The sequence below is a fragment of the Diadema setosum genome, chromosome 9 (genome assembly GCF_964275005.1).
Source record: "Diadema setosum chromosome 9, eeDiaSeto1, whole genome shotgun sequence".
NCBI lineage: Eukaryota > Metazoa > Echinodermata > Echinoidea > Diadematoida > Diadematidae > Diadema > Diadema setosum.
Window position 1 is genome coordinate 93,548 of NC_092693.1, and position 12,846 is coordinate 106,393.

The 12,846-nt window shown below is 35.8% G+C and overlaps 1 protein-coding gene across 1 annotated transcript in view; it reads right to left on the reverse strand.

Moving 5' to 3' along the window:
- Positions 1-3,097: 3,097 nt before the first annotated feature.
- Positions 3,098-12,846, reverse strand: part of LOC140232727 (uncharacterized) — a 61,877-nt gene continuing 52,128 nt past the window's right edge. Inside the window, exons 13-20 of the mRNA XM_072312843.1 lie at positions 10,174-10,279; positions 9,420-9,555; positions 8,310-8,553; positions 6,890-7,010; positions 6,252-6,399; positions 5,110-5,222; positions 4,642-4,849; positions 3,098-4,150 (exon numbers count right to left, since the gene is read on the reverse strand). Coding sequence (XP_072168944.1) covers positions 3,241-4,150; positions 4,642-4,849; positions 5,110-5,222; positions 6,252-6,399; positions 6,890-7,010; positions 8,310-8,553; positions 9,420-9,555; positions 10,174-10,279 — 1,986 coding nt within the window. The 3' untranslated portion in view covers positions 3,098-3,240. The remainder of the gene's footprint in view (positions 4,151-4,641; positions 4,850-5,109; positions 5,223-6,251; positions 6,400-6,889; positions 7,011-8,309; positions 8,554-9,419; positions 9,556-10,173; positions 10,280-12,846) is intronic.

The window sequence follows — 12,846 nt, forward strand, 5'->3', positions numbered from 1 at the left end:
ATAGACTGGAGGAAGGACCATGGGTTAGATGATGGCAATGTAATATACCAACAGGTGGTCATGTTCCAGCATGTTTTCTGGTACTACTCTTTTTTGTATAGTGTATGGCACATCCTGTCTCAAATTCTGAGCTCTAAAGCTGATACCACAGACAGTCAATTGTATTCTTAATGCTACTTCTTCTCTCATGTCAAAAACTCTGCCATTTAAAAATCATGTCAGGTAGGATAATACTGTACATGGATACTAACTCATGTTCTCTGCACCTTGATTGCAGCCAAGTTCTGGAGTTTGTAATTTATTCAGATCTTATGAATAACCTGTGAGGAAAAACAAATACAAACAGACAAACTTTCAAAACACATCTATTTTCATACTCATGCATATCAACTGTACATGTTTTGGATCTTTGTTGGACAGCACAGTATCATAATTATAATGTAGTCATAAGGTGTGCATGCTTTGTAAGGTTGGTTGGACTAATTTTGGCTTAAATAAGATCAGTGTTGCCACAGATGTACAAATGCCTTGAAAACTACTTAATGTGAAGTGTTTATGTCAGTCTCAGAAAATTGTTCTCAGGCCATTTGATATAGGGCATTCTGTGCTAGAAATTATTTACACCAAGTAGTACTAGACATATCAATAACTAAATACAATGTACATTTCAAAAAGTTTGTACACCAGAATTGACTTTCACAATTGATATATCTACATGAGGAAAAACACACACTAACATAACAATTAGTACAATAGATATACGGCTACAAATACACTACGTCAACAGGAATCTCAAAAACCAAATTCAAATATCACTGCAGTCAGCTTAAATTAAATTTGAAATTGACACAAGTACAAACTGAGTGCACCCATACTTCTACTAGGTGTTACAAAAAAAAATTTCACTTTTGATCCTTAATATTTCAAAAACTACACATCAGATAATACTGTCATTGATATGAGTAATAGCTGAATAGTGTAAAATTTAGTTGGGGGTGATTTGAACATGAGAGCATGAATCAGTTTCTTTAAATCCATGATTCATTTTAAAGTTAAGTTCCAGATTTTGGTCAAATTTGAACCCTCTATACAAAATTAAACTTTACACAAAAACCAATGTTGTGTATGTGAGTGTGTGCTTACAATGGACCCTGAACAATAGACATGAATACCACGAATACCACCTTTTCAGAGCTCTGCTGACTAGGCTTCTGGACTCTTGCTCCAAGGATCATGAATACATTATTAATAATTCATGATGGATTGCCCTGGGCACTGATAGTCTGAATTCATGGTAATGGTAAAATGCATGCATTTGACACAAAAAAAAAACACAAAAAAAAACATGTGTTTTCATGTGCTTGCATACACTACATTTCAGGATGACTTAAGACTAGCTGTGACAGTGGAGTTTCTCACAAATATGTTATAGGGTACTCAAACCCTGGCCATTGTTCAGGACCATTGTCTGGGTGTTAACCACACACTCCCATACATACCAATTGACCCCTGTGCAAAATTAAAATTTTCTACAGAGGGTTGAAAACAGCAAAATCTGAAACCTAACTTAAAATTAAATCTTGAATTCAATGAAACTGATTTATGCTATCATTTTTAGATTACCTCCAACAAAATTGTACACTATTCAGCTATTGCTCATATCAATGTCAGTGTTACCTGATATATAGTTTTTGAACTATTAAGAATCAAAAGTGGGATTTTTTTTTTTGTCACACCTAGTATACATCATTGATCTACATGACAAGGAAGTGAGAAGAAAATGAATTTTACACACATACCACCGATATCAAATCAAACCACCTGAACATTTCAGCAAAGTTTGCATCTTTTTCCTGCAATTCTTTCCAAGTCTAAAGAAAATCTGATTGACAGAATGTACTGTAGTGGAGGAGATAACTAACCCTAGTTATCCACTATTAATGGTAAGTAACTATGTCATCACTGCAACATTCATGAACAATGTATTCTTTCCTGTATTACACAATGTACTTATGAATCTGGATTTTTTTTTAAAGATCTTTTTAGATTTACACACTTCGGGGAATCAAAGGCCATACTAGTGGGCACACAGGGTGCCATCCTTCTAATGTCTCCTGCCAAATCAAAGGAAAATCTGACCATAAAAAGAACAGAAAATGCTTCAGAGTTTACAGACAATACAAACATACATACAAAAAGAGACAACACATGACAAACGATGAACACAAAGCATTAAAAGAGGATAAAAACTGCAATATGATAACTTTTGCAAGATAAATATTGCATGATACTGACTCATATAATAACAATTATATTTGTATGGCACATTTGACTACTACCACAATGATACCTGTACAAGCAAGAGAAGAAATAAGAAATGGTGGCCCGACAGTATCACTAATATATTCAAACATTGTCTCTCAATTTATCATCTATGTTTCTTTCTGCCTCTTGCATATGACATCTACATGCAAGTAGTTTGGTATTTCAAGAACCTTCTAGGGTACCAGCTTCATAAAATTCTTTGTCACAGCCATATTTCTCTCAATTTGTGTGAAATACAGCTGTTTGTCTTACGTAGGATAGAATAACTTATGTTTCTGATGGGGCACTTTCAGAGGATAACACACCAATCACAGTCTCTGTATGTTAGATGAACACTAACTAGATCTGCAATGCAAGATATTGAAAACTTGAAACATCTCTTCAATGACTTACACATCATAATTTTTCACTACATTTTTATAAGCACTGACAAATATTCTACATTACTATCATAATTTAGTATATGACCAGCATATTGACTATTTATTCTTCAATAAATAATTAATCACTAACCTATTTATGTTTAACATTGTTCTACATAGTAGAACCACACTGGAATTTCTTGAAGTTTTTTCCCTTGGACCTTAGTTCAAGCATGATGATATTTTGCATGAATTAATTGCCAAATTTGGCAAAATACAAAGGTTAAAATGTGCAAAGATGTAGGAGGGACATCCACAGAACTTGTTGAGAAATCTAGGAAATATTATTAACAGTTTCTATCTGATTTCATTAGCTGCATATTGTGTTATATTGTTAGATTAAAAAAAAAAAGTTATACTAAAGATAACACAGCTGGGTCACAAATAGTTTCTCTTTGCATTTGTTTTTACATATTTCTCACAAAAAGAATTTTATCAACATCTCAAGCCCTTTTTTGATCAAGGACTACAACTTTACAGAAAATTTAGAGATTTAATTTGACACAAATGACACCATTGTTTCTTCATCTTTATTTTCATTAAATCCATTCCTGGATAGTGTGACATAGACAGAATGCTTGCTGGAAGGTGATTTGCTACCAGATGATTTACTTCCAAGTGACTTGCTGCGAGGCCTCTTGCTTCCACGTCGGCTAGACTTGGGACGAATAAGTGGTAAATCATCAAAACGAGGGTTGTCCATGCTGCTACTGAAGAGAGACCAGTGCTGCTTTTGGTCAGCATAAATATTATCCTGGGTGGCAGCCTTTTTTAAGAGTTTGCTGAATGTTGTCCCTGATGGTATTCTGTGCAGAAAATGGTGTTCCAGAGTGGCTGAAGTTTTTGCTCTTGCTCTATTCATTCCTGGAGGTGCACATGGTTCCTCCATGGCTACAATGCATGAGTCTTGTGATGTTGAGGGACAACTTGTAGTAGAGGAGAGAGATGTAGAGGGCGCACTTGATGAGGAGCTAACGAGGGATAGGCAGTTCATGTCTGGGTCTGAATTTGCCCTTGATCGTGATCCACTGGGACCAAGTTCATATGTTGGCCTTGTTAAGTTGCATTTGTTAGATCTACGTTTTGATGCTCTGAAGATATGGCCCACACTAGCAAGGTGTCCAGTCAGAAACTCTTCGTCATGGTCACGACGAAAGTCTCTTCCCATAGGCATATCAACACTACTGTTACTACGAGTGCTACGTTTGTGGGCAGGATGTTTAATATTTGAAGGACTAAGAGGGAGACCTGTGCTGTTTAATTCCTCTGGAGGAATGCTACCAAGAGGTGCACCAACACAAGGAGTTATCAAGTTGGGTCGCTGGCGCAAAATATCTGTGACATCCTTAGCTGTGGGACGATGGTTGGGTTGGATGGCCCAGCACTGCATCATTAGCGTTGCCCTGTCAACCAAATAGAACACAAAATACTTCATCAAAGTTGCTGCTCTGCATTCACTGTTTGACAGATTAAACAAAGGCTTAGACACTAGTGCGGCTGTTCCTTTAAGAATATCCCAAACAAACATGACTTAACCCGTTGAGGGAGGGCTGATATTGCTACAACAATTTCCCATAGACACCTGCCCGAGTATACTTGGGACTCATCTTCAACGGGTTTGGAGTATACTCGAGACTCGTCTTCAACAGGTTAATAAACTACCAGAACTTCTTGGTGAGACTTGCCTGCACGAAAATTTGACAAAATTATTCAGGAAGTTAAAGACAACACATATCTATCTGACAAATATATTACAAAAGAAAATTAAAAACAATCATTTCTGTTGAATGTTTTTTGAATAAGTTTAGCATTGATATTTGCTGGTTTGTAGCTGACTGCCGTTTGTAAGTCCTGGAGAGTGTCTTACACAGGCAAAACACTGAATGCTACTTACAACGCTGTGCTACATCCATCTGGTGGCTGGAGAGAATTTTGGGCCCTGATGTATTCCAGCACCTCTGAGTTAGACAGCTCTTGGTAAGGAAAGCTGCCCAAAGTCACAACTTCATATATGACTACACCCAAACTCCATACATCACTCATAGTGGTAAAGATACCTTCCGTCAGACTCTCGGGAGCCATCCATCGCACTGGAAGTTTGCCTGTATCAAATCAGGGTGAGGTATGGGTTACAGAGTTTTAGAATATATATGCGGTCATTTCTTGGCTTTGGACTCATTCCAGTTTGAGAAACATCGTAAAAATTGAACAATTCATCAAGAGTGATAATTGGACCTGTCAGGAGTATCAAACTCAGTATATTTCAGCACAGAATGAAACATTACACATAGGACTTATGATGAAATCATCACTAATTTTATCAAATGAAAGTGTGAACTTGTGAGATGTGAAATAATCTTACTTCTCTTTCCAAGCCTGTAGTAGTCAGAATCATAGAGGGCCCGAGTCATTCCAAAGTCACCAATCTTAACCACATACATTGCATCCACCAAGCAATTTCTACAAGCCAGATCTCTGGGGAAAAACACCAAGAAATAGAACATCATAACCACACAAGATCAATGACATATTTCATATCAATATTTAATTTCTCATATGCAAACCTGAAGTTACAAAAAAATATCTATAGTCCCCCTGACAAACAGCCATTAATTGTATGAGGACGAAGAGCCTGGAGTTATCTTCGTATCTGTTCCTGTTTATATTTTGGTCTTCCTATAACAACTAGTCATGTTTTCATTGCAGGATGTACTACATAAAGTCAAAAGATACAAAATGGTTGTATCACAACTAGAATCTATACTATGAAAGATTTTTATCTGTTGTCTCGCAATGTACAAATGTATTTGTAAGATTGCAACTGCTGATCTATATCTGTTCCCAGTTCATCATGTCACTTCATCAGCCAGGGATAGCCTGGTGGTAGTGTTACTGCCATAAAAGCAGTAGATGACAGTTTCATATCATGAGTTCCTTTTTCCGACACATTTGTTAAAAATGTAGATCAGCTGTTGCGATCTTACAAAAACATTTGCAGAGACAGAGGAAACTAATAAAAATCTTTCATAGCATATCTTCACCCCTCTGCTTTAATAATCTCTTGCTTTCGTTTGACTAGAATGTAATCGGATTCCACATGTTGAATATTTTCATTACTTGAATCATTGAATGTCATTTTCTTAGTATGTGGAAGTAATGTCCCTTAATGTTTAAAAGGTAAGTTGCCCTTTTAGAACTTTTCAAACAATTCTCAAACCTATAACTTCCCTGAATTATATGCCCTTTTAAATTTCTCAAGAATTAATGCAACAGAATAAAGTTTGTATCCAATTAAAGAATGTACTACACCCTGATTCTTCAATCTGTGACTTCAATTTTCAAACATCACAGGTCATGATGTAAGTTGCTTTTTATAACACAGGTCTCTTTCCATCACACATGACATATATCTACATAATTTCCAAACCTGGTTTAGTTCATGGCATAAATATATACCTCAGCAAAAAATGTGGGTATGTTAGGCTGTATGGACCACTTTCTCACCTGTGTACATAGTTGATACTGGCCAGATAGCTGAGGCCACATGCAATATCTAGTACCATTGAGGTAAGAAGCTTATCAGTCATAACACTGCCCTCACTGGTCTCTCCTACAAGGTGGCGACGTCCTAGCAGAAATGTTTTCAGATCACCTAAGTGCAGAGAGACAAAGAGAAAATTCATAGACAATGAGGAATATTCTATTATTCATAATATATCTATCTATCCATCTATCTATCTATCTATCTATCTATCTATCTATCTATCTATCTATCTATCTATCTATCTATCTGTGTGTGTATGTGTCTGTATATGTATATACTTAATGAGATGAATATCCTTCTGAAGTTGATAATATCCTCTTTCAGAATTTGACACAATCAAAAAACAATCTTTTCCAGCTACTTTATTGTGGTTTTGTCAAACAAGATCCGATTCAATGTAAATCACCAAAGGACTATATCAGCATGATGGGAGAGATAGAATGGCAGCGTCTCTTGTGACCTGTAGCTCTTTTCTCATGAATTAACATACTCTTACTGAACTTTGATACAAATTTATATATATATACAGTAATCCTAAAATGTTCATATGAAACACTGAAATTAATATTCTGCGAGGGGTACTGAATCCAAAACTTACCATACAGCATAAACTCCATAACTGCATACATTGGTTCACCCCGTGTGCAGACTCCAAGTAGATTCACCACATTTCTGTGACTGAAACGTTTCATCATTTCTGCTTCACTGAGAAAATCCAGCTAAAACAGAGAATAAAAGATTCATTAATGAACACCTATAAACTAAACAGGAGAAACAGATTTTACGTTACTCATGAATACACATCTGTCTCGAAAACAAGTATCTCTTACAAAGATATGTGTGAAATTAGGTTTAAAAAAGCTATATGTTCATTAGTTTTGCACACATACATTTTGCAAACAGTTATTTGTGAGACTATCAATTGAAATAAATTGCATGTGCCATGAAAAAAAAAACCACACACACACACTGTAACTAGGTAGTAAATGTTGATTAAGAGTGCTTTTCAAGTCGCTAAACTTTATGTCATGAGGATGAAGTGAAACCTTCAAATATTTGAATCTTTGTTGATGATGCAGGTGAAAATTGTGGTATGAACATAATATTTGTGGCTAAAGCCTTGACACCTACAATCACATAGGTATGGGTTTTATAGGCTCTTCTGATGACTGCACAAAATGTTGCAAGGTCCTAGTTTGAACTCCCACCATTGAAAAACTTTCAGGAATGAGACAGGTAATTTAGAAAGATTTTATACAAGTAAAGAATCCAGTCTACCCACACATTACATATCAGAGTTAGCATGACTCAGGGTTTTACCTGTGCCAAATGGTGACAAGAGCCTGTGAGTACTCAGAAGACAATACAACTTGTGTGTACAGCTCATGAAGGGGAGACACAACAAGTGGTGTGGAATGCCATGACAATAAAGGCATGATCTTCTGTCACTCTCTACATTTTAAACTAAGAAAAAGAGAGACTGTCTAACTCATGTTTGTTTTCATGCTCAAAATATTGGTAGTATGAACTTGACAATCATTTGTGAAATATAACAGTTTTACGATGGTATTAGGGAAAAAAGAACTTCACAGTTTGTTTGTTTGTTTTGGGGTTGTTTTTTTTTTTTTTTGTGTGTGTAGGGCATAAAAAAGAATGCTTGACCTGGATCCCCCTAGTGGTATGGAAAATATTTGCCTTGCCTGTATTTTTCAATAACAAGTTAAAAGCATAGAGGAAATATGTACTTTCCACACAAATTTTTACAATGCCTATTCTATTTTCTTCTATAGTACTTGCCTATGATCACAAACCATTGCAGACTTCCCCTATGGACCACATGGGATAAAAACTAACAGATTGTAGGATTTCCTAAACCTATTACTGAGTATTACATTAATCTTTCTGTATTTACTGAATTCACATGTATGTTCATGTAACTTTCCTATTTCTGTTGAAGACCCCAGCTGACTGTATGCAATATAAATACCTTTAAATCTTTTGCTTTCACAATCTCCTACCTTTTCTGCCACAGTTGCTCCAAGCTTCAGTGTCTTGACGGCGACTGCTGCCCACTTACAGTTGCCTAGCAATGCTTCCCCTCCATAGACAGTACCAAATGCACCTTCACCCAGCTTACGATTGAGGACAACATTCTCTCTAGGCATCTCCCATTCATCAAGAGTAATGAGGGATCCCTCTCCTAGCCCCATCAATGTCAGCTGCTTGATATGCTGCTCAGTGCGCTTCACTTTCTTGTCATACCTAGTAAGCAGACAAGAGTATGACATCATTGGTTGTGCTGAATCCACTCAGCACTTATACTTTCAAGTGAACTGCATATATAGATGTTGCATTAATTGGTGCCATTAGTACATATGAACATTTTTTCAATAAAAGCTCAAAATGCTATTCAGCTCAAAAACATAAGTTGCATTCTTGAGAAATTCTGTTAAGATCAATTGAAGTGTGATTCAATTCAATCCAATTGAAATGATTAACACAAAGACACACTCTACTTTTCATGCTCATGAAATTCTTACTATGATCCTTCACATCTGCTGCCAAATTCTACCACACTCCTTCCAAACTTGTACCAAACTCCTATAATATTTTTTTTTCATACTCAAACCATATATTCCTACCAAACTTTCATCATACTTCTTTAAAACCCCTACAAAACTCCTCTGAGATTCCAACTATTATGTCCATACCATACTCAACTATACTAAGTCACAGCTATGGCAAACTAATAATACTACCTGCCCCATTAAACTCATTGGTATTTATAAGTCTATGTAGAAGTCTGGGGTTTCAAGGCACAGCGTGCATTGAGTAAATTCTTGTTTGTGTGCATTTCTTTCTACGGTTAATAAAAGAGTATGACTTTTTAATGTATGACAAGCTCTTCTTGTTCAATGCCTACAAGAATTGACAGGCCATTATTACGGCAGATATGAACAGGAAGTTCAAGTAAAGACAAATTCTAATCCACCTTTTTCTTATATTGTGAAAATTAGCAATGAACGAAAGCTTTACTGGCATACACATGAATAAAAAGCATACATATAGATTACTGATTTGACTTTAATACTATCACAATTTGAGCTTGGGGATAAATCCTGTGGTACCTGCGTTTTATGAAGACTGCCAAGATAATGGTTGAGACGAGAATGATGATAAGGAGCATAGTGTTCATGAGAGCTATGGCAGTCCTGCAGTCTGATCCTAAGGCCTGTCTCAAGCCTTCTACCATGCACGTTGGCCCTGGTCAGATTAAAGGGAAAAAAATTACATTCAAAATCTATTTTAGAAGTACTTAACTCTGACCAATATCATTGTCATCATACCATAAAGTATGGTTACGTACTTAATTAAGTAAAATACTAAAAAAAGTTTTACAAATACCACATTTTACAACAAAACACATTGGCTCTGATTTCTTTCAAATTGTGTTTCATGGTTTGGTTGTTGTTGTTGTTGTTGGGTTTGTTTGGTTTTTTTTTTTTTGCTTTTTGTTTCTTGTTTGTTTGCTTGTTTTTGTTCTCACGTGAGTGTTGTGCATGACCGCAAGTGAAATCTATAAATAGACACCAGCATGTGACAGTTAATGCTGTTACAAAGTACAATGTCTGCTTCCATACAAATGATGCTTAAAAATAATTCCGCATGATCTTAAATACAAATCAACAAAATCTATGCAAGAGTTAATAACAACAGTTACTGTTCATTACACATTGAAGTGCAAGTAAACTAAGGAAAATATGCAAACAAACAAGTTTAAGTGTCTTATCTCTGGCATATCAATATGTTAATATATATGCATTTTGAAAAGTGAAGTAGATTTCCATCAGAATTCGGTGTACTGGAGGAGTTACTGCATACCGCCATCTATCGGCTGGCTGCCTGCAGCCCACTGGATCCCTGTTGTATTTACTGTTAGGGCACCCTCATCCGTAGTGTCCATGTCAGGCATATATGTTGCAATGATCTGTGGCATAAAAAGATAGAAAAAAGAAAACATGAAAAGACATTTTGACAAATATCTAAAAATCAATCAGCTTGGCTAGCATTATAAAGAAATATCTTCAAATTCAGATAAACTACATTCCTCTCTGCCATTGGATAACCTCCAATAACTTGACACAGGAAAGACTAATGGACACAACTTAGATATTCAAAATGGTTGATAAGTTTGATGCAAATATTCAACATTACATTTGTGCATATGCAGAACATTGAAAGAAAGTGATACTTGATAATCACTAGGAAAGGTATGCAGAGACTGCAGGCAGTCAAAATTGATTCATTCACAATGATCTGGTGACAGCTAGGGAATCTTTATGTCAAAGTGAAAAAGAGACAGGCCAACAAGTCAAGTAACAAATAATATCTTTACAATAGTGGATGTTATTTCACTGACCTTTTCTCTATTTCTGTCACTATATGACTGCCACTACTGTGTTTGTGTAACTGTAACCTAGTCCCTTAAGAGACTAGTTTCAGGCAATGACAAACTGGAATCTTATGACCATACACTGACCCAAATGTTCACTTGTCTAGCCTTCCTGAGACAAGGTTGTTGGCTAACTCTAAGCAGGATGACCGTTAAAGAACCAGACTCTTCCAATTAGTCAGATGATTTCATAAAATGAGCTTTTCCTCCCTAATAGAGCAGATTATGGTCTGTTCAAGTGAAATCTGAGACCTACCAAGGAAAGAGTAGAAATAAGCAGTGGGCATACGGCTGCCTTCCATTTAAAATACAATCTATACAGCTGTCAATCTAGACACTCTGTGGCAACTGAGAAGAATTGTAAGATAGCAAACATTTTAGAAACAGAGAAGAGAAGGTTCTAAGTCAATGTGTGTGAATGATCAAGCTCATTATCTTCCAAGGCACCAGCAACAGTAACAAAGTATAGTCATCTGGTTCCAATAAGTGAATTAGACATACAGAAGACAGCCACTCATTCTGTACCATGAACTCCAGTCATTAAACTTCAGATTTGCTTACTCTGGATTGCAAATTTAACAACACACAAAAGTGTCCCATAAGATTGGGGAATAGTGCATTCATCATAGTCAATCAGTGAAAACAACATCTTGTGAAAATGGCTGTAACCTCCTCATTTGCAACAATATCTGTATGTGAAAATAACAGCTTATACAGTAGTTCAGATCTGTTTTCATGAACACATGCATATATTAGACAGGAGAACGGGTGGAGTTAGGGAGTGAGTAGGAACTATAAGGATGGCATGATTATTATGATATCTCAGCCCTAGGGATTCTTTTCTTTGTGTTCAAAGGATGATGAATAGTGAGTCACATCATTAACTAACCAGAGCTTTCTACTCATGGCAGCTGACAGAACCTCACCCCCCCCCCCTCTCTCTCTCTCTTTCTCTCTCTCTACTTGAATGACATTTCTTTCATCATTTGCAAATAAGATTTTCTTCAATTGCAGCAGCTCAACACTCTAGATGTCACTTGTGGAATATCATTCAAGAAGTTTCATAAGATAGCACATGTTGAGGAGGTATAATATAAATTATCCATATGGGACATAGTGAAACACAAACATAAGACATCAGTATTCTGAAGGGCTCAATATCAAAATCTAAAAGCACTAACTTCAGAACACATCTAGACTGAAATATTCTGAAATGATTTAAATATTGAGCCCTTCAGAATTCTGATGTCTTATCCCATTGCCATGGTAACAAATAATCTTTCTGAAAAACATATAATCTTATTTCCTATTAAACCATACTGGAATGTAAGAAAAAAAAAAGACTAAAATAATAGATTTGGAATTATTTGTACGATTGCAATTAAAGTCCTAGTTCTTTTCAGATGTGTTTTCCTGATGCAATCATGAAATATTGTTTTTGAAAAATAGACATATTTCCAACTAACTCGTTGAGGACGGACTGATTTTGCTACAACACGCATTTTCTATAGATACCTGCCTGAGTATACTTGGAACTGGTCCTCAACAGGTTAAATAGTACTGAAAGGTAATAAAAGTAACTAGATCTATAGATTTAGAATTACTCATTCAATTGCATTTAGAGTCCTAGTCAATTCTGATGTCTTCTCTAGTTGCCAGGGTAAAAATTACTGCTAGAAAAATAACACATACTTTTAATTCCCAGTATTTATTAAATAAGACAAAAGTGACTAAATCTATAGACTTGGAGTAACTCGGGTCATGGGAATTTTTTTTTTCAAGTCTGTTGTCATGGTAAGACCTGAAAATTCAGAAACTAAACATATATCTATATGGAAATAATGTAAAAACATAACAAAAGTATCGGAATATGTCTATTTCAAGTTGAAACTTCATCTGCTATTAACACCTTAGTCAAACAGAGTCACATTTCCTCTAAAACATGGCAGTTGCTATGGCAACAACTTTGCAGAAATTGCTGTTGGAGAAATCAGAGCATTTCTATATCAGAACATCACACAAATCACTAAGTACACAAAGTTGGCTTTACTATCTCATCTGTCCGTTTGCTGATAAATTGGTGATAGGTAACGGTCCAAGAG